Here is a 23,264-nt window from a genome sequence, read left to right on the forward strand (position 1 = left end):
ATAACTGTCAAATCTTTCTTATTTAAACATGCAGCCCAGCGATTTCCTTTAAAAATAAGGATCAGTGATACAGTGAACCTAAGGACATAGCTCCTCAATACCACAGACATTAGGACAGAGAAGCAGCAGCTATTATAGGGCTTATGGAATCAAATTATGAGCTGGCATCTATTCTTGAGTTCACAGGGAGTTTAGAAACCATTTGAACTTTGTTCTCTAGTTTGAAGCCCTCAATTAGATTACAGCCTCGCTGTCCATGTACCATATTCTGTTGCAAAAATGTTAACAACAAAGCTGGACCCCACAGTCAGTGAAGTGTTAATATGGATAGTAATCCCAGGAAATATCTTACCTGATGTTTGGTTTTGTTCCGTATCATCACTATTCCAAAATAAACCCATAAATTAATTTAAATAACTTCATTAAAAAAAGAGTAAAACCAATTCACTTTATTCATGAGTAAAACAGATATTTATTTACAATCAGAGTGCAAACCAGTCAAAGTGGAGTCACCATGCTCAGAATGCACAATGAGCAGGTATCCCAATATCCCACCTCCGAACCCGGTGTAATAAACAAAACAGGTGAGTCCTGAACTTTCTTACAGAGGATAGTGTTTGAAAATGATCCATTTAAAAGTACCACTTTTTTGTTAGAGGGTGCAGTACCTTGGAAAACTATTATTTATTAAGGACTTCCAGTTTAGGTACAACAAGGTTCAAAGCAGAGCAAGCTCAAGCTCAAACTCTGCCTCAGCCCCAAGTTCTGAAGTCCACCATCTACTGCACCAGTGTGACACTTTTCCATTTTCCACACCAGATATCTTGACACCTCTGAGTGAGATTGCCAATGTAGATCCAAATTAAACACATGTTTTTTTTTTGCTATGGATACTTTGTACAAGGAAATGGGCTGAGACTGGCCAAACTCATTTCATGTCTGTAGGTCTCAAGCATCCTTACAGCCAACAGATAGAGGAGACTTTCAGCCTATCAATCTGGGCCAAATTCAAAACCAGGTCCCTGGTGAAAGGGTAGTGTGCTGATCCACTGAACCATCCAGTCCACCTTAAACATGTAACAAATGAATACACTTATATGTGCAAACCATCATAGATTCACATTCACTTGTAATGCATATGAATTATGATTTGTTTACACTCATGGAAGAAATGATCTAACTTGAAATGAAGAAAGTGGGAAAATAAGTCTTGGCACCAACACAAAAACAGAAAATGCTGGAAACAGTCAGAGGGTCAGATAGCATCTATGAAGAGAGAAATAGAGTTAACATTTCAGGTCGATGACCTTTCATCAGAACTTAGCACTAACATGCTTCTCTTCGATCACTCACAGAATCTCCCATATTCTTATACAAACCTGATATTTGTAATTTCCACAGCATATCTCTGGAGTTTGAAGTGACATAACTTGCATTTATATAGTGCCTTTAACGTAGTAAAATGTCTGAAGGCGCTTCACAGGAATGATTATCAAACCAAATTTGACACAGCCACATAAGGAGATATTGGAAAGGTGACCAAAAGCTTGGTCAAAGAGGTAGGTTTTAAGGAGTGTCTTAAAGGAGGAGAGAGCGGTAGAAAGGCAGAGAAGTTTAGGGAGGGAAGTCCAGAGCTTAGGACCTAGGCAGCTGAAGGCATGGCCGCCAATGATGGAGCAATTAAAATCGGGGATGCACAAGAGGCAAGAATTGGAGGAGCGCAGAGATCTCGGAGGGTTGTAGTGCTGGAGGAAGTTAGCTCGGGATGGATGAGGCCATGGAGGGATTTGAAAACAAGGATGAGAATTTTAAAATTGAGGCGTTCCGGGACTGGGAGCCAATATAGGTCAGCGAGCACAGTGGTGAACGGAACGTGGTACGAGTTAGGATACAGGTAGCAGAGTATTGGATGAGCTCAAGTTTATGGAGGGTGGAAGATGGGAGACCGGCCAGGAGAGCATTGGAACATTCAAGTCTAATGGTAGCAAAGGCATGGATGAGGTTTTAGCAGCAGATGAGCTGAGGCGGGGCGGAGACAGGCGATGTTACGGAGATGGAAGTAGGCGGTCTTGGTGATGGAGCAAATGTGTGGTCAGAAGCTCATTTCAGGGTCAAATAGGACGCTAAGGTTACGAATGGCCTGGTTCAGCTTCAGACAATGGCCAGGGAGAGGGATGGAGTCAGTGGCCAGGGAACAGAGTTTGTGGCGGGGACCGAAGACAATAGCTTCGGTCTTCCCAAAATTTAGTTGGAGTTGCTCATCCAGTACTGGATGTCAGACCAGCAGTGGGACAAATCAGACAAATAAAATTGAACAGATTATACACCCTACCTTTTCTGTGTGATAAATTCCAAGTGCTTCTCTGTCTTTATTCCTGTTTTGTCAATCTAGCAAAAGAACAACATTCATCATCAATTTTAAATCTTGTGGATATATTTATAAATATCCCAAAAGGTTGCGCTCCATAGAAAAAAAGGTAAAGCTATGAGTGAATAATTAGCTACTTTGCTACTGAGTTCTTGGAACAGTTTTATTTTTCAATTATCTTTGTTTGTAGGGCTCCACTGATGGGAGCAGTCTGACTGCTGTGATGTAGGGCTGGAAGATCCTCCTCAGCACATCTTTTACACAGTTTTTGGATCAGCGTTTAAACAGTGTTATGGGGATGATTTTTTAGTGTTGTTTCTCCTCTGAGTCTCCGACAAACATTAGCATACTGTTCTTTCACTACTGAAACCTGGTCTGAAATCCAAGCCCAGTGTGAAAGTCTCTTCTCTCTGTTAGGTGATTTGCGCAGACACGAAGTTGGTGTGGGAAATGGAAATGTCAGGCTGGTGCAGTAAGGGGTTCCTCTTCTGAGGTGAAGACACATTGTTGGGGCAGAGGGGAGGAAGCTTTATGCTGTGCCTGACTTTCAAATTTAATCCGGAGTGCTTGATGCTGACGATATGTTAAAAAAGTGGGAAAATATTCCCTAGCACCAACATGACTCTCTTTGATGAGCAAAACTTAGTCCCCCACTCCCAAAAATATAGTGGAGAAAAAAAAAGATTTCAAAAGATACATAGCAGCTTGCGTCATTGACACTGTTCAAAATCATCTTTATCGTGTAAACTATCTTTTCAACTGGCTAATAATTTAACATGCAAGAATTTCTGGTTTGCAGGACAGAAATTCTTGACCGTCCCCATAATATCTCCACCTCCAAATCAAGTCTCTGAGCTTCATGTTTTAAAACCCCATCTGAGTTCTACCTACACTGCACAGAGCTAGAACTGTACAGGCTAAATACTGTTGAGGGAAAAGCCACTTAGATCAGCACAAATTACATGTTTTGATTCAAGTTTTTTTTTCAATAACCAGAAATCCATGCACTTAAATGGGTCATTGTTATTGGGACCTTTTAAAAAAAATACATACTGCTTTTTTACTCGTTCAAAAACAAAAATATTCTAAGGGATGCAGAATTTTTTTTGTCATCATAAAGAAACCAAATGCTGTAATCACACTGCCCTTTATTTAGTTCACTACATGCTTCCCCAGAATAAGCAGAAGTTGCTGTTAGGCAAGATAAAGCAAAACACAATTTCCTGAGAACAACGGTCCCTTAAAGAGGTGCTCCTGCAGTAAGTGTTTAGTAGCATTTCAATTTGCTAGTAGCTGCTGCTGCCAGACTGGCAAGTTCAAAAGGATAAAAGGGAAGGGATTCCCTTGGCTCCAGGCACAGGTTGGAGTGAGTTAGTTGCTCAATTCCATTGGCCGGAGGAAGAACCACCAGTAGTGTGCAGTGGGGTGATAATAATTTCACTTAATTTTTGTTTTACAGAGTGATATTCTTTGTGCAACTTGGAACCAGCCAGATGTATTGCTGGTCAGTTCCAGTTCTGCAAATTCCGATGTGCCTATTTTGCATTGTAATCAAATTTTGATTCACACAAATAGTTTCACGAAATAAAAGCACTAACTGGCAGTAGAAAGTGACAAGATGGCTTTAAAACACCACAGAGGTGGATCTATGGCTGCTTTTGAGTCAAACATTTTTTTGACAGATCCCAATCATGAAATGCTTAGCAATGGGAAGGAGGGGTCTTGGCCTAAATATGTTCTTCAAACTTTGGACTCCTAACTAAAACAGTTAATGTGTTTGTTAGCAATTTAAAAAAAAAAAGACTGAGGGCTATAAACAGGACCACTGGTTTATGGTGATTCAATAAATTAAATTCTGTTTTTAGTACATGGGATTTGACCAGTGTTTCCATCTGTTTAGAATTAGGGCTTGTGGTTTATGGTGACTGAATAAATCAAATTCCGTTTTTATCACACGGGTTTGCAGGAATTTCACATATGTTTTTGTGAATCACATTCTGCAATTATGTCCCTTTTTCTGTGGAAAAACACAAACCACAAAAGTGGCCTTGGTTAATAGAACAGATGGAGCTCACAAGATGAGTTCTGATGACGAGAGCCCATCAGCCAACTCCAATGTCTTCTTACAGCAACATCTAGCTGTTTCTTAAGTAAGTCTACAACCATCCTTCGTGGCAACCTGTTCCAGCTAGTAATCACTCTCTGTGTAAATAAGTACTTCTCAACATATAACCTAAATCTGTCCTTTATAATCCTCAACCTGTGCTTTCTTGCCTTGCAGCCCTAGTGTATCTGAAAATATTGTTCCAGATTTTCTTTCCCTATCCCTTTAAGTGTCGTATATTTCCCTTGATGAATCCTGGATTATCAAGGTGTTCCTCATAGCTCCTTTTCCCCTGATGACTGAATGCTGCGTGGAACTTGGTGGCTGAGCCACTGGAAAATATCTTGTCAAGGAATTCTGTAGTTTTGTTTCTTCCCTTTGGAAGACAAGGGGGAAGTTTGCAAACTTTCCCTCGGTAGATGAATGGGCTGGATAGAGTTCATGATGAGAATTGTATATAGTCTTGTGGAAGGAGTGTGCTTGAGGGGTCAAGCAGTCATTTCTTGTTCCATGTTTCTCATGTTCTTAAATACATTATCAACAAAACAAACATCCCGTTTTTAAGACTGTGGAGCAGACCGGCTGAAAAAGTATTCCTTTGCCACAGATCATCTACTTACCTGGTTGCAGCACAGGAATCCCTCAAACTGATTATTTTCAAAGCAAATCAATAAATGATGGGTTGGAGCAATGGAATGCTGTGTTCTCCTTCCTCATCAGGAGAGGGAAGAAAACAAGGGAAAAGAGGAAAATTGGAAGGAGACATGCTCCTCCCACAGATTTCTCCTACGGATGGTCTCTGTTGAGTAGGTCACAACACCACTAGAAAAGGCTTAGGAGTATGTTACCTGGCCAGCCTCTTAATGAAGAAACCAGTGGACTGAGGAGAAAGGGAAAGGATCTGATACCTTCCCAGTTAGAACATACACACAAGAAACCAGACAGGGCAGGACTGAAGTCGGGTAAATACGCATCATTCATTGTATGTGCTCGTGTATTCATTTTTCTCTTAACACCTACAATCACACTGAATGAATTCCTGGCTGCACCAACGACACTGCAAGAGAATTTTTATTGAAATAAGCTCAAATTCAGATCAGATCAAGTAAACCTCTCTCTCTTTAGTTTTTATAGTTACCTCAAGGATTAATGTTTCCACGTACACATTTTGTGGAAGGGGAATGTCAGGTTTGAAGTGCTTCGCAATGGCAACCAAGAGATGTAAAGTGGAGATCAAATCCTTTTTATGGATTACTGAAAGTCAAAGGAAACAAAAGCTGAAAATAGAGAAAACAATAGCTTTGACTTGAGACACTGTACATACATATGAGCTGACACTGTTTCCAAATCATTATTTTGCACCTCCAAAGACCTGGGGCTGTGTGAGCTGTGTACCCATATTATAGCCTGCTGGCATTTTCATTCTATTTCCCCTTAACATGTGTTCCTGACTAAACTTGCCTCTCCATGTTCCCCCAAGCCTCCACTCATGACTCAGTAGTGGGGAAAATGCTAGAGTCTATTATAGAAGATGTGATAACAGAACACTTGGAGGGCATTAACGGGATTGGACAAAGTCAGCATGGATTTATGAAAGGGAAATCATAATTAACAAATCTACTGGAGTTTTTTTGAGGATGTAACCAGTAGAATAGATAGGGGAGAACTAGTGGATGTGATGTATTTGGATTTTCAGAAGGCTTTTGATAAGGTCCCACACAAGAGGTTAGTGTACAAAATTAAAGCACATGGGATGGGGGGAATATACTGGTATGGATTGAGAATTGGTTGACAGACAGGAAACAGAAAGTAGGAATAAACGGGTCTTTTTCCGGGTAGCAGGCAGTGACTAGTGGGGTACCACAGGGATCAATGCTTGGGCCCCAGCTAGTCACAATATAGATCAATGATTTAGACGAGGGAACTAAATGTAACATTTCCAAGTTTGCAGACAACACAAAGCGGGGGTGGAATGTGAGCTGTGAGGAGGATGCAAAGAGGCTCCAATGTGATTTAGACAAGTTGGGTGAGTGGGCAAGAACATGACAGATGCAGTATAACGTGGATAAATGTGAGGTTATCCACTTTGGTTGTAAAAACAGAAAGGCAGATTATCTGAATGGTGATAGATTGGGAAAAGGGGAGGTGCAACGAGACCTGGGTGTCCTTGTTCACCAGTCGCTGAAAGCGAGCATTCAGGTGCAGCAAGCAGTTAGGAAGGCGAATAGTATGTTGGCCTTCATTGCAAGAGGATTTGAGCACAGGAGCAGGGATATCTTGCTGCAGTTATGCAGGGCCTTGGTGAGACCACATCTGGAGTATTGTGTGCAGTTTTAGTCTCCTTATCTGAGGAAGGATGTCCTTGCCATGGAGGGAGTGCAACGAAGGTTTACCAGACTGATTCCTGGGATGGCAGGACTGACGTATGAGGAGAGATTGGGTCAACTAGGCCTATATTCACTAGAGTTTAGAAGAATGAGAGGTGATCTCATCGAAACATATAAAATTCTAACAGGAATAGACAGACTAGATGCAGGGAGGATGTTCCCAATGGCTGGGGAGTCCAGAACCAAGCGTCACAGTCTCAGGATACGCGGTATGCCATTTAGAACCGAGATGAGGAGAAATTTCTTCACTCAGATGGTGGTGAACCTGTGGAATTCTCTACTACAGAAGACAGTGGAGACCATGTCATTATTTGTATTCAAGAAGGAGATAGATATATTTCTTAATGCTAAAGGGATCAAGGGATATGGGGAAAAAGCGGGAACAGGATACTGAGTTAGACGATCAGCCATGATCATTTTGAATGGCGGAGCAGACCCGAAGGGCTGAATGGCCTACTCTTTCTCCTATTTTCTATGTTTCTATGCCCATCTCTTGGATATTGACTGAATTGGGAATTAGTGCTATTCCCTCTTTATTTCTCCTTTCTAGAAAAACAATGCTGGACTATAACTTGGTGTTGTAAAATTGTTTACAACTAGAAAAACAAGGTAAGGGAATGCAATGAACTGGTTAAAGGGCCCTATTAAAATGTAATTATTAGTCCAGTAGTTTTTTATATATCCTGTCGCATGCTTTGCCTGTAATATTTTGTGTAAACTTTTCTGTTACACCTTTGAGTCACTCAATCCAATTTATTATAAACATCTCAAACTTTTTCCCAATCTAAGCAAAGTTCTTCTACTCTGATTAGCACGTTCTTCTCCAGTGACTGACTTCCAACCCTGGTCCTCCTAGCCCTGACTCCCAGTTTCTGAACCCCAACCAGCAGCCCTGCTAAACCCATCAGAAGGCTATCCCAGTTTTTTTTCATAATTTAATCTCATTCTTATAAAAGTGATATGAAAATAAATTTGTGTGATGGCCTAAATATTTATCTATCTGAAATATATTGAAAGTCTTGCATATAATATGCACTATTGCTATAACACGTTCACCTTATTTCCTATTGTCATGAGTTTTTCAGTAACATATTTATCATCAAAACTTGCAATCAACTTTTGCTGACAGATTTTGTTGATTTATTGCTGTTATACTTTGAACCAATCAAAACTGAAGAGGTAGGGTAAGTAAGAAACAAAAGAAAGGTAAACAGCTAGAAAACTGTCAGTGGAAAACTGCTAAGGACTTCTGAAAACAACCAACCCTGAATAAGTAGTCAGTAGAACCTACCAATAAAAACAATTTTAAAATAAGATAAACCAACTTAATTACTCAAAACACTTACTGAAAAAAAATTTGGTCTCTATTCTTTTTCTCAGTAACTGAAATTATAATGTTCAAAATAATGTCTCAAACAACAAAGATAGGTTAACAATTTACAAATTTCAGAATAACATGATTAATTTTCCCTGGTTTAGCAGCACCAGCCATTCCCTATCATCTGGAGTACACCTGTTTCTGCCCAATATCCAGGCAAACGACAGCGAGACCCAAAGATCATAACAAAACAGCATTCTTCTTTACATGGGCTACTGGTTTGTATGATGATTCTATTTTCTTCAGAAGGCAGACTCAGGCTCTAAACTAAACAAATGATTTATTTACGTAAAACAAGTAACTGACCAGTATAGAGTCTAGAACGCACTATTCTTCTTGATACATAAAATAATAATGATGCCACCTAATTTTTCTCTAATTAAAGATGTTAAAACAAAGGCACATTTCTTATGCTGTGATGTATCTCAGTCTCAAAAGGCAAAGCCTCACTTCTGGTCAGCACAATCGTAAAACACAAAACTCTTCTCTGGCTGGAACTCGAGACTGACACTCTGGGTAAACAAGCTACCCACAGAAATACAATCTCAATCCCTTTGAAGATATACTGAAAAAAGAAACAACAGATAACTGTATCTCTCAGTTATATTAGATTAACAGCCATGCACAGTTATCAATTATTTAGAATGCTTGATCACCCAAATACAATTGGCACTTCCGGTAAAGAATGATGACATCTTGCAGCCTAACCATCTGCACTTAAATTGTGCAACTGAGAAAATTGAATAGACCACCACGTAAGCAACAAGATGTCATGAAGTGCTTCTGAGCAACAGTGCATCTGAAGTGATCCGATTTGCATGCCCACTTGTGATGTGAATTGCCACCCTCTTGCACAAAATAGTTAGACACGATTAATCTGAACCCTGCAGATGTTTTAACCTCTCCATATGTTGTTTCCAGAAATAAGAAATACAAGTGACATTTTTTTGTCACACAGAGAAACAGATACAGATAAACGTGGAGGACTGAATCACAAAACACTGAATTCAATGTTTGCACAGATCTCTTAGAAACTTACAAACTAGTGCTCCCAGACTCACCCCCACCAACACAGGCACAGTGCTGTCAGGCTCCCAGCTGGCTGTTTGTGTTAATGGCCAGATCTCCAAGTGCCACTACCACAACAGCCATCTACTCACATTTTTTCCTCTATTCCCTCTGCCAACTTTGCCCATGATCCTTGGTCCTCTCTCTACACCAACCACCATGCAGCCTCCTAATCATCCAGCCCATCATCCACCCTCCCAACTGGCCCTTCTTCCTCATTGACCCGCCAGCCCTCAGCCCTCAGCCCTCAGCCCTCAGCCCTCAGCCCTCAGCCCTCAGCCCTCATCTGACCCAACCTCCCTGTTACTGAGCCAGGAAACAGTTATTCGATTAAGGTGCCGAGTGCACTTTGAATATATTTGCCGACTGACATTCAGCATCAGAATAGTCAACTTTAGTATTACATAGAGGATTTACAATCTGGAATTGATGCTCATCAGCATTCTACAGAGTACTTACATTCAGTATTCCAGTTCAGATTGTCATCCTCTGTAATTTGTAGAAGCTGGTTCACAGTATCCAATATAACACTTACTTTCTGTTTCTGTGCACTGGCAGATAGTGCAATTTCCTCCACATCCAGCTTCATGTTTCCTAAATGTGCTAATAGTGAGAGAGAACAAAGCTTTGATTAAAACAGTAACAGTAGCCACACAGTCTGAAATCACATTGGGCATATATATATAAGAACATAAGAAATTGGAGCAGGAGTAGGCCAATCGGCCCCTCGAGCCTGCTCCGCCATTCAATAAGATCATGGCTGATCTGATCCCAACCACAAATCTAAAGAACACAAGAAGTCGGAGCAGGACCCGGCCACATAGCCCCTGGGCCCTCTCCGCCACCCACAGGGCATTGACTGATCCGAACTCAGCTTCATGTCCAATTTCCTGCCCGCTCCCCATAACCCCTAATTCCCTTTACTTCTAGGAAACTGTCTATTTCTGTTTTAAATTTATCTAATGATGTAGCTTCCACAGCTTCCTGGGGCAGCAAATTCCACAGACCTACCACCCTCTGAGTGAAGAAGTTTCTCCTCATCTCAGTTTTGAAAGAGCAGCCCCTTATTCTAAGATTATGCCCCCTAGTTCTAGTTTCACCCATCTTTGGGAACATCCTTACTGCATCCACCCGATCAAGACCCTTCACAATCTTATATGTTTCAATAAGATCGCCTCTCATTCTTCTGAACTCCAATGAGTAGAGTCCCAATCTACTCAACCTCTCCTCATATGTCCGCCCCCTCATCCCCGGGATTAACCGAGTGAACCTTCTTTGTACTGCCTCGAGAGCAAGTATGTCTTTTCTTAAGTATGGAGACCAAAACTGTATGCAGTATTCCAGGTGCGGTCTCACCAATACCTTATATAACTGCAGCAATACCTCCATGTTTTTATATTCTATCCCCCTAGCAATAAAAGCCAACATTCCGTTGGCTTTCTTGATCACCTGCTGCACCTGCATACCAACTTTTTGATTTTCTTGCACTAGGACCCCCAGATCCCTTTGTACTGCAGTACTTTCCAGTCTCTCGCCATTAAGAAAATAACTTGCTCTCTGATTTTTCCTGCCAAAGTGCATAACCTCACATTTTCCAATATTATATTGCATCTGCCAAATCTCCGCCCACTCACCCAGCCTGTCTATATCCCCTTGCAGGTTTTTTATGTCCTCCTCACTCTCTACTTTCCCTCCCATCTTTGTATCATCTGCAAATTTTGATATGTTGCACTCGGTCCCCTCCTCCAAATCGTTAATATAGATTGTAAAGAGTTGGGGACCCAGCACCGACCCCTGTGGAACACCACTGGTTACTGGTTGCCAGTCCGAAAATGAACCATTTATCCCAACTCTCTGCTTCCTGTTCGATAACCAATCCTCCACCCATGCCAGAATATTACCCCCAATCCCGTGATTTTTTATCTTAAGTAATAATCTTTTATGTGGCACCTTGTCGAATGCCTTCTGGAAGTCTAAATACACTATGTCCACTGGTTCCCCTTTATCCACCCTATACGTTATATCCTCGAAGAACTCAAGCAAATTTGTCAGACATGACTTCCCCTTCATAAAGCCATGCTGACTTTGTCCTATTAAATTATGCTTATCTAAATGTTCCGTTACTGTCTCCTTAATAATAGACTCCAAAATTTTACCCACCACAGATGTTAAGCTAACTGGCCTATAATTTCCAGCCTTCTGCCTACTACCCTTTTTAAATAACGGTGTTACATTAGCAGTTTTCCAATCTGCCGGGACCTCTCCTGAGTCCAGGGAATTTTGGAAAACTATCACCAAAGCATCCACAATCCCTACTGCCACTTCCCTCAAGACCCTAGGATGGAAGCCATCAGGTCCAGGGGATTTATCCGCCTTGAGTCCCATTATTTTACTGAGTACCATCTCCTGAGTGATTTTAATCGTATTTAGCTCCTCCCCCCCGAGAGTCCCCTGTTTGTCCAGTGTTGGGATATTCTTAGTGTCCTCTACTGTAAAGACTGAAACAAAATATTTGTTCAGCATTTTTGCCATCTCCATGTTTCCCACCATTAATTTCCCGGTCTCATCCTCTAAGGGACCTATGTTTGCCTTAGCCACCCTTTTTCTTTTTATATAACTATAGAAACTCTTGCTATCTGTTTTTATATTTTTTGCTAATTTCTTTTCATAATCTAACTTCCCTTTCTTAATCAATCCTTTAGTTACTTTTTGCTGTCTTTTGAAGAATTCCCAATCTTCTATCCTCCCACTAAGTTTGGCTACCTTATATGTCCTTGTTTTTAGTCGGATACTATCCTTGATTTCTTTACTTAGCCACGGATGGCTGTCATTTTTTTTACACCCTTTTTTCCTCAGTGGAATATATTTATTTTGAAAGTTGTAAAATAACTCCCTAAATGAACACCACTGCTCATGTACCGTCTTACCCTTTAATCTATTTTCCCAGTCCACTTTAATCAATTCCGCTCTCATACCATCATAGTCTCCTTTATTCAAGCTCAGTACGCTTGTTTGAGAATCAACCTTCTCACCCTCTAATTGGATATGGAATTCAACCATGTTGTGGTCGCTCGTTCCAAGGGGATCCTTAACTAGGACATTATTAATTAATCTTGACTCATTACACAGGACCAGGTCCAAGGTTGCCTGCCCCCTTGTAGGATCAGTTACATACTGCTCAAGAAATCCATCCCTGATGCACTCAATGAACTCGTCCTCAAGGCTGCTCTGCCCAATTTGATTTGTCCAGTTAATATGATAATTAAAATCCCCCATAATTATGGCTGTTCCCTTATTACATGCCCCGACTATCTCCTGATTAATACTTCTTCCAGCAGAGTTGCAACTATTAGGAGGCCTATATACTACGCCCACTAATGTTTTTTTTCCCTTATTATTCCTTATCTCCACCCAAACTGTTTCATTATCTTGATGCTTTGTCCCAATATCATTTCTCTGTATTACAGTGATTCCTTCCTTTATTAACATAGCCACCCCACCTCCCCTTCCTTCCTGCCTGTCCTTCCTGATTGTTAAATACCCTGGCATATTTAATTCCCAGTCGTTGTCACCCTGCAGCCATGTTTCTGTAATGGCCACAAGATCATACCCATACGTAGTTATTTGTGCCGTTAACTCGTCCATTTTATTACGAATGCTACGTGCATTCAGATAAAGAACTTTCAAATCTGTTTTGTGACGCTTAGTTCCTGCTTTTTCCTTTTTTAACACTTTACCTATTACTCCATACCTTCTGTCCCTTCCTGTTACGCTTTCCTCTCTCTCCCTGCTCAGGTTCCCAACCCCCTGCCACTTTAGTTTAAACCCTCCCCAACAGCACTAGCAAACACTCCTCCTAGGACAGCGGTCCCGGCCCTGCCCAGTCAGAGAACCTTGGTTTGCATTACATTTTTGATAGGCATTCCAGTCAGTGTTGATTCTCCCAGGGAAGGAGTTAGCACAGTGGCTTTCAGCTTGTGTTGGTGTTGCACATCTGTATATACAGTGTCTGAAATAATGCCTTTTGGATATGCACTATTAAAATACAAATGGTACTGCTGATGGCAAGCCAGAGGATATACTATTTTATAAGGACAGGTATATTATATCATGTATTATTCTGCTGCTAAGGTGTGTATCATTCTAAGGCTACAAGAGATAATTGCTCTGCGTTCTTGAAATCAATGCTTGTTGTCAGATACATCAGATTCTCTTTTCTAATCTTTATGGATACAAACCGAAATACTAGGTAAACAGAGGTTGAAGTGACAGAGTTTAATTGCTGTTAGGTCAGATAAGTTTGAAAATTGGAAAGTGCTTCCCAGTTTCAGGTGTAGTTCAGGAGTAGGCAGTATTAAACCCATGGTTTTTCTCAAGATTGTTTTGCCCAAATCTGTCCTCGGTTGTCCTTCATACACACACTTTACATAGAATTACATAGAATGTACAGCACATAAACAGACCATTTGGCCCAACAGGTCCATGCCAGTGTTTATGTTCCAAACGAGCATCCTCCCTCCCTCCCTACTTCATCTAACCCCATCAGCATATCCTTCTATTCCTTTCTTCCTCGTGTGTTTATCTAGCTTCCCCTTAAATGCATCTATGCTAGTCACCTCAACTACCCCTTGTGGTAACAAGTTCCACACTCTAACCACTCTCTGGGTAAAGTAGTTTTTCCTGAATTCCCTACTGGATTTATTAGTTACTATCTTATATTTATGGCCCCTCGTTCTGGTCTCCACCGCAAGGAGGATCTCTACATCTATCCTATCTCACCAAGGAACTCTACATCGACCCTATCAAACCCTTTAATTATCTTAAAGACCTCTATCAGGTCACCCCTCAGTCTTCTCTTTTCTAGAGAAAAAAGCTCCAGCCTGCTCAATCTTTGCTGATAGGTATAACCTCTCAGTTCTGGTATCATCCTAGCAAATCTTTTGTGAACCTTCTCCAGTGCCTCTGCAGCCTTTTTATATTATGGAGACCAGAACTGTTCACAGTTCTCCAAGTATGGTCTAACCAAAGTTCTATACAAGTTTAACATAACTTCTCTGCTTTTCAATTCTATCCCTCTGGAAATGAACCCGTGCTTGATTTGTTTTTTTTTTAATGACCCTTTTAACCTGCGTCGCTACTTCTAGTGATTTGTGTATCTGTACCCTCAGATCCCTCTGCTCCTCTACCACATTTAAATTCTTATTATCCAAGCAGAATGTGGCCTCCTTATTCTTCCTATCAAAATGTACCACCTCACATTTATCTATATTGAAATTCATTTGCCAATTACATGCCCATTCTGCAAGTCTTTCTGTATTTTGTCACAGTCCTCCTCAGTATTAACTATACCCCCCAAATAATTGGTGTCATTGGCAAATTTTGAAATTGTACTTCCGATTCCCAAGTCCAAATCGTTTGTGTGGATGGCGAACAACGGTGGTCCCAGCACTGATCCTGTGGAACACCGCTTCCCATCTTTTGCCAGTCTGAGTAACTACCTTTAACCCCTACTCTGTTTTCTAGCCAGCTTACTATTCATTCTGCTACTTATCCCGACTCCATATGCGCTGACCTTAGTCATGAGTCTACTGCATTATCCTTGTCTACTTTTTCTGTTACTTCTTCAAAAAATTCAATAAGGTTGGTCAAGCACGACCTTCCCTTTTGAAATCTGTGCTGACTATTCTTTATTATATTTTCGGTTTCTAGATGTTTTTCTATTACATCTTTAAGTAAGGATTCCATTATCTTTCTTGCCACCCGACGTTAAGATAATTGGTCTGTCGTTCCCTGGATTGGTTCTATCTCCCTTTTTAAATATAGGAATAACATTAGCTGTCCGCCAGTCCACTTTGACCACATGGATTACCTTCATTCCAGTCTATCTTGGGATAGTTATCCACTGTGTCCCAGACAATGTTTGCAGTAAAAAGACGAACATAAAATGCGATTCACAGTACCAGGCCTATAAACGGAGTACAATGGCTTTTGACATGTTTACCTAGCAGGTGATGCAGCACTAATCCATCATACAGATCTTCCTCCAGTGACTGGACAACAATATGATTCTGCTTCAATGTGGCATTGATCCAGCCAATGAGAAACTGAGAAAAGGAGTAAAAGCTAGTTCAGCAGTTTATAAACAAATAAATTCAAAATTACTTTATAAATTAAACGGCACAATATCTATCTATATCTTATTAAAACTCTTACATTTGCATGCAGTTCCCGTCTGCAAACCTTACTTCCTGTTGTCAACTTTTTCCATTATAAAATGCCAAGTCACACTAGCTCAATTGCTAAATTTAAATCTGAGATAGATAGCTTTTTGGCAATCAAAGGTATTAAGGGATTATGGGCCAAAGGCAGGTATATGGAGTTAGATCACAGATCAGCCATGATCTTATCAAATGGCAGAGCAGGCACAAGGGGCTGAATGGCCTACTCCTGTTCCTATGTCATACATTTATAATCAAAACACCTGATGTAAACTGGCTCCTGTGAATGCGTAATTACAGACTCTGGCCACTAGGCAGTACTGTACTTTCCCTACAAAATGCTCAAAATACTTTAATATTTCGATTTCCTCATTCCAGACAGCATCCTAGTGATTCTGCACTGTACTCTCTCTATCACCTCAACATCCTTCCTATAGTGTGGAGCCTAAAACTGCTACATGCTACTCCAATTGTGGCCTTACTAAGGTATTATATGGATTCACCATTACATCTCAACCAGATGGTCGAAGCACAATAAGTTCTTTTAAGTACAAAAAGACTTAGAACTGGGGAGATAGGTAAAGACAAAGTGTCAGACTGAGGGGAGAGCTGCAGACACATGCGGTGAAGGCCTGATTGCTGGGCAGAGGGCGGAGAATGGATGGGAAATGGAGGTACAGTGAGGGGGGGGGGGGGATGTCATGGGAATGAACAGGCAAAAAGAGGGAGGCCCAAGAGTGACTGCAAATGGCAGATCTTCAGAAATTTGTGGTAGTAGGACGAGAGGCACGGGGATGGGTGGAAATTGTGAGCGTGTGTGTGGGTGGCGGTTGGGGTGGGTGAGCACAGGAACCAGAAGGAAATAAACAATGTAACATTGTTTTAAAATTCAAAAATCTATAATAGGCAAAAAAAGAAACAGATCTGAAGGCTGCATTGTTCTGAAGCTGATCATCACTCTGCTGCTTAGGCAGTCACCAAGACAAGATGGACCTTCGAGGTTTCAAAAGTAGGCAACATCACCCATTAACTAAGTGACAAAGTGTGCAGGACCTAGAGGTAAGTGAAATCAATAGAAAAACAACAGAAATATGTGACTTTTAATATAGGAGAGAGACAGTCAGACAGACAAAGGGTTAAGTTTCTACCGTCATTAATTCCTCGAGTTTAGGACTCTTCAGTGAATTGGGCTGTATGACCTTTCTCCTTTCGCCTGTGAAAACAAAAAGGAAAATTTTCAAACTAACAGCCAATCCATAAAAAAAATATTTTAAACATATTCTACTGAGCCAGTGCGATCAGGAATTGTTTGCAAATGATAAACCATTATGTGTAAGTGACCAGTTGCAGCATCAATGATACAGGTTATTTTGGCTTTTGACTTTCCCAGCAGTTTGTATATGATATGATCAGGTGTAGGATTAGACCTGCAGTTCTGCAAACAATGCTTTCTACTCTTGATTGAGCTGTCAACAGGAAGCACCAGGCAGTAGCAAATTACTTTCCAACAGGATAATGGAAAAATCACAGTGAGTTACCCAGGTACACTCTCGCAGACCTTCTAGGAACCTACCTCGGAGAGGCAGAGGGAACGGCTCTGAAACAACTAGCTATCTGCCACTGTGCGCAGAAATTGGTGCAGGAGCTACAATGACTCTTTAAAAAATTGGACATAATTTTTATCTTGATTTGAGACATTGCAAATGTAAATTTCTGTTACATTGGCCCCTTGAGTTATATTTTTTAACATCAGTAGATAAGTTATTGAGTATGCAATTACTATGAAACATAAGAGTAGCCAAATGTTTTGAGAGGGAATATTATGGTAGTATATAAGTCGAATAGGAAGGATTAACTTAGAACAGTATTTCATGTTAATCCATGGCTGTAGGACAAGGGACAAAAGATACAAACTAATAAAAAGCAAATTCAGGACTGATGTCAGACAGCACTTCTTCACACGGAGAGTGATTAGTACCTGGAATAGTCTTCCTGGGAGGGTAGTGGAGACAAACATTGAAAACATTCAAGAGGCAGTTAGATGCTGTGATCATACGTTTCAATGGAAAGAGGAGATAAATGGGCCGAGATGCCCTCCCTTATCTTCACAAATCTTTGTGGTGTTATAAAGTTCATTTCACTGTCACAATTGTCATTATAATCCCACCTAGGTGAAAAATTATATGGCATGCATGTATCTTTTTCAGATCTCTTGTATTGCAATGACTGGCTGTAAAACCTTGGTGTACTCACTCAGGACATTTGCTGAAATTTTAATTATTGTTGTCCAAACCTCTGGTCACAGATCTCTGGACCAGGATGCTCTTTCTGACTTTTGTCCTTATTCATGCCAAGCACTTCTTCCCTCAACAACTCTTGATTCTCTCTAAGTCTAACTGAAACTTGAATATTGCTTCCGTATCTAGGAGGCTCTTCCAATACCTTTCTCATGCTCTGACAGGATGTAGGTGATCCTATCTGATAGTTAAAACCCTCTTTCACTTCTACTGGTCTTTTCCTGCCCATCAGCTTTGTATGTTTGTAGTCTCCTTTGTCACAAGCTTGTTTGTGTGTCCCTGTTTATCGATACCACTATAATCAGTGTTTCTCTTGCTCCTCCTAAGTTGTTAATATGCCACCCTACACGCTGTTCCTCTTACTACGTCAATCTTTATCAGGACCCCAGAATGGTGGAACTCCTTCCAGTCTTCCCTTCCTCCTACAATCCACAGGTTTTTAAAAACCAAAAATTGTCTAATACCTAATCACTAACTCTTGAATTACCTCATCTTCTCTCCTACTCTTTTTAACTTTGTGGCGACTTCTACAATGGACCTTGACCCTTCATTTAGGTTTCTAAAATTTAAAAAAATAGTAACTCACTGCATCTTCTACATTCTTTACAAGTTAGGTTGTTGTGCCTGGGAGCTCAAGTATTAGAAACAGTTGAGTCCCGGCCAGAAAAGCATGAGGTCCAATCTGAAGCCTGCCCATTCTTTGGTTGAATGTGTTCAGTCAGTTCTTGTGGAATGCTGCATTGAGATGAGGCATTCCAACTTAGGAAAAATAGTAGATTGGCATCAGCTTGTCCTGCTTGAATCATTTCTCCTGCTAGCAAATCATGAAATAGCACTGGAGAATTCTGTAACCTGGCACGTTCCACTCTTCCAACAGAAAGACATTGTGTTGTGCAGTGATACCGAGAGGAAATTTGGATGAAAAATATATATTGTAAAAAATTGTAAAGGGTACAAACCTAGAGCAATGTTTATTTCTGTTGATGGTTTAAATTCTTCATATGCAGTGACAAGATTAGGAATAGAGGAATCCATTTCACCTTCCTTCGCCTGTAGATACAAATATGCACTTATCTCTGAAAAACATATCTCTATAAAAGATTCTCTACAAGATGTGTGTGTTGGAAGGGAGAATAGGGTTCAATTCATCAGACATCATCAAGTCTCTGCTTTGCTCAGATAGCCACTGGGTATCGTATCATAATATAAATCCTGCAGCCTATTGTACTCAGTTGTCATTTGTGGGATTTTCCATAATAGTATTCCATGCAAAACTTGGTAACACTTAGAACTTAGAAAATAGGTAAAGACAAGTGTCAGACTGAAGGGAGAGCTGTAGACTCATTAGGTGAAGTCCTGATTGCTGGGCAGAGGGGTGGGGGGAGAAGGGGTGCACCTGAGGTTTAAGGATGGATGGGAAATGGAGTTACGTTGAGGAGGGGGGGTCACGGGAATGAACAGGGAAAGAGAGGGAGGGCCATGAGTGACTGCAAAATGGCAGATCCACTGAAATTTGTGGGGATAGGAGCAGAGGCATAGGGACGGTGTGTGTGTGTGTGTGTGTGTGGAGGTGGGGGGAGGGCACAGGAACCAGAAGGAAATAAACAATGGAAGATTTTTTTTAAATTCAAAAATCTATAAAAAGCAAACAAAAAACACATCTGAAGGCTGTACTGTCCTGAAGCTGGTCATCACTCTGCTATTTAGGTTGTCACCAAGACATTATGGACCTTCGAGGTTTGAAAAGGCAACAGCACCCCTTAACTAAGTGACAAAGTGTTCAGGACTTAGAGGTAAGTAAAATCAATATAAAAACAACAGAAATGTGTGACTTTTTATATATACTTTTTCAAGATTAAACACGATGGAAGAATTTTGCAAGATTTTTTCTAATTATTTTTACCCCACCCCCACAGGATCTATCTTAGCTGATGAAACAAGGATATAGGGTCACTCAGTTATGTTGTCTTAAACAAAGAAATATTGCAGTATAATGGCAGAATTCATGCACTCAGTGTCACTGCTTCTTGATGATGTCCACACTAAAGAATTAATGTTGCAATGTAAATTGCTGCATGCTTATTGCTAAATGGTTTGTATTTTGTAGAGATAGCAAGTGATACAATAATGAGCATCTATTTCCACCTCCACCCCTGTATCAGCCCATCTGCTGCTGAAACTCTCATCCACGCCTTTATCACCTTCAAACTCAACTATTCCAATGCTCTGCTGGCCAGCCTCCCATTCTCCATGCCCTGTAAACTTCAGCACCTCCAAAACTTTGCTGCCTGTATTCTGTCCCACACCAAGTCCCACTCACCCATCACTCCTGTCTTTGCTGAGCTATTATGCCTCTTGGTCCTCCTATATCTTCAGTTCTGTAACCTCCTCCACCGCTACCAATCCCTCCCCCCACCCCAGGCAAAAAACATTCCGCTCCTCCGACTCTGGCCTATTGTGCATCCCCCTCCCTCCCTTCAGCCCATCATTGATGCTGTGCGTTCAGCCATCTCAGCCCAAGGATCTAGTACTTCCTCCCTAAACCACACTGCCTCTCCACCTCCCTCTCCTCCTTTAAGGCCCCCTTTAAAACCCATCTCTTCGACCAAGCTTTTGCTCACCCCTCCTAATATCATCTTCTCTGGCTCGATGTCCATTTTGGTCTAAATATGCCTTTGTGAAATGCCTCAGGACATTTTTCCAAATGAATTCAAATTTTCCATATAAATGCAAGTTGTCATTGTTATAATTATCGTGTTTTGGAATATCAACATCCTGCACCAGAAAGTGGTGGCATGTTGGATTGCACATGCAAGCCACAATATCCTGCATTACAAGTCTCAGCTATGCCACCATAAAGAAGAAGCAAGGAGAAGTTGGAGACTTCCGTACAGATAGGAGGAAATCAAATCAAGAGTTATTCTCCAAGCTGCTTTAGTGCACCTCATAGTGGCTGATTTTAAAGTCATGTTGGCACAGGACAGGTGAAAATCAGGGGTGCAAAGAGAGAATTCAGTGTTTGAAAATAAACTCAGGGAAGAGTTTCATTTGATGCATTTTACAGATTATATTGGTGAGAGGACAGGGAGCAGGTTGCTCGACTGTGGATGGCCTGGAGAATTAATGCCAAAAAAGAGATAAATAGCTTTCAAAAGTGGGAGCATTACACTGAAAAGTACACAAATGAAAGTGGACGTTCTTCATTTTCAGTTTTTACTAGTTTTATCAACTGGGCAATTTATTAAAATCTGTTTTTGTGAATGGCAGGCATGACTCTTTGTGCCTCTTCCCACTGCGCGCGCGCACACACACACACACTACATCCAACATTACTTGTAATATTCCTCCCCCCCAACCCCGCATTCTCCTTTCGACTACACCATGAAAATATTAAATTATTTAAAATCTAAATAAAACTGGGAAATATACTAAATAAAAGATTGAGTTTTTTTTCTAATACAGAATTCCCTCCCCCCCCCAATTTTCACCCAGAAAATGTAACATTCAATGATTAAACAAAATTTTAAAATCTATATAAATTCTCAGTGACCTGGTGGAGAGACAAATTCATTTCAGCATGCTGGCACTGTACACATTGCAACCGATTCTACAAAGAGACTCAGCTACACTCTGCAAACAAGAGGGTACTTAACTTAAAGGCATTTTTAAAATATTGTTTGCAAACCAAAGGAAATGCAAAGGGAAATAGATACGGAAACACAAGCACAGATACTAACTTGAGACGGATCTTAAGGTTGTAAAAAATGATAAGACTTTGCGAAACGCATGTATACAGTATATAGCATTGTTAAAACTTACCTTTGATGGTCTGAAAATTCCGAGTTGTGAAATCTTTTATTCAATGAGAGAAGTGACCTCCTGGAATTCAGCACCAGGATAAATAATTAGGCATCACCTTCACTTAAAATATGGAAATGACATAGCGGAAAACTGAAAAAAAAAGCTCGGTCATCAGCAACTGCTACCTTTATATGTGTGGAAAATTCGACTTTGTAGCAAGGAGATAATTAACTTTTACTTTTGTTTGCTTCTTGCATAGAATTTTGAGAAGCCAACGGTCATAAATGTAGATTTACGCTCTGCATACCGAAAAATATTTAAATGTATTGCATTAGCAAAGCTGATATTTTTCTGACTTCATCATGACTTCCTCCTTGCCCTTTGTGGTTTTAACTGGAAATTGTATGGAGATCTGCAATACTGAGTAACGGAAATGATGTCTCGGTAGTTATGGTGTGAGCCACCCCTTCAATTAACCATTGTAACAGAGAATTGTAAGAATTTATGAGTATTAGCAGACAGCTACAAAAAGATAGAGGGGAGGAATGTCAGGGCGAACTACACTGGCTGAATGGCTTTTTACATAGTCCTAACTCAATGATGTTTAATCTGTTGGGTGAATGAAACTCCTCCTAGTGGAGAGAAAGATTTAAAATGGAGGTTTATTCAAATATGCATGTATTCTGATGCAAACAAATTAGTGAAATGAATTCCTGATGTCACGAATTTAGCTACCTTGGGTTTATTTATGAATCTGTAAGAATTTGGCCATCAGATTTGGGTGCATCTATTCCTTTAAAAAAAATTAGCAGTGCAGATACACTTGTATTTGCTCTGGGACACTTACTGATCAGGGAAGTTGGTTTGACTGTGTGTGGTGACTCCCGCAGCTCCACAGAACATGATCATAATTCGGATCTTTTCCTGCGATAAACTGGTCTAAATTATACTTGGCTCTTTTTCGAAGCATGGGGATAATAATTTCTATGTTCACCAAGGTGAGGAATCTCAGCCAGGGGACGGAATATATTTTCACTTTTTGCATCCAATGTCAACATCAAACATTCCAAGTCAAGAATAGCATGAGCTAGGCTCCAGCATAAAGCTTCTCCAATTCTGTTGCAATAACTTGTCTTAAATCCATACTGCATTGGTGCAATATTTCTATTTCTCACACAAACCATATGTGAATGTTGAGTGAGATTATCAATGCAGTGTGAATTTGTTCTGAATTATTGGCCGTTTGGTCTATGAACCCACAACCACAAAGTGGGTCAAAACCAGTCAAGCTCACCATTTATAATCCCTATAGCTAACAGTCGAAAGAGATTTGCATCCATCCCTTCATTCTAGAAATGAAACATTGAAGGGAAGTATGCTGCCCTAATATGGTTCCCAGTCTCCTTATTCAGTGTTTGTTTATGGGATAACTCTTCTCAGTAGGATATTAATGGAGCAATCCTTTGATTTTTCTGATAATACATAATGGAATTCCCCTAATGACGGCATTCTATTGAAGGCCCTGAATGAAAAGATGTTCATTTGTAATGTATTTAGATTTGTTTTTAAACACACTAGTGGATACAAGTTATATTGTCATACTATGTATTTGGACTGTCTCAACTCAGCTCTTGCTGAACATA

The 23,264-nt window shown here is 40.5% G+C and overlaps 1 protein-coding gene across 1 annotated transcript in view; it reads right to left on the reverse strand.

Annotated features, from left to right (window-relative positions):
* The window catches only part of parvg (parvin, gamma), a 32,090-nt gene extending 10,070 nt beyond the window's left edge, over positions 1-22,020 (reverse strand). The window contains exons 1-9 of the mRNA XM_067999780.1: positions 21,807-22,020; positions 21,640-21,699; positions 18,780-18,870; positions 16,672-16,736; positions 15,307-15,409; positions 9,765-9,908; positions 5,611-5,726; positions 2,333-2,388; positions 353-381 (exon numbers count right to left, since the gene is read on the reverse strand). Coding sequence (XP_067855881.1) covers positions 353-381; positions 2,333-2,388; positions 5,611-5,726; positions 9,765-9,908; positions 15,307-15,409; positions 16,672-16,736; positions 18,780-18,855 — 589 coding nt within the window. The 5' untranslated portion in view covers positions 18,856-18,870; positions 21,640-21,699; positions 21,807-22,020. The remainder of the gene's footprint in view (positions 1-352; positions 382-2,332; positions 2,389-5,610; positions 5,727-9,764; positions 9,909-15,306; positions 15,410-16,671; positions 16,737-18,779; positions 18,871-21,639; positions 21,700-21,806) is intronic.
* Positions 22,021-23,264: the final 1,244 nt, after the last annotated feature.

Source organism: Heptranchias perlo, chromosome 18 (assembly GCF_035084215.1).
Source record: "Heptranchias perlo isolate sHepPer1 chromosome 18, sHepPer1.hap1, whole genome shotgun sequence".
NCBI classification, from domain to species: domain Eukaryota; kingdom Metazoa; phylum Chordata; class Chondrichthyes; order Hexanchiformes; family Hexanchidae; genus Heptranchias; species Heptranchias perlo.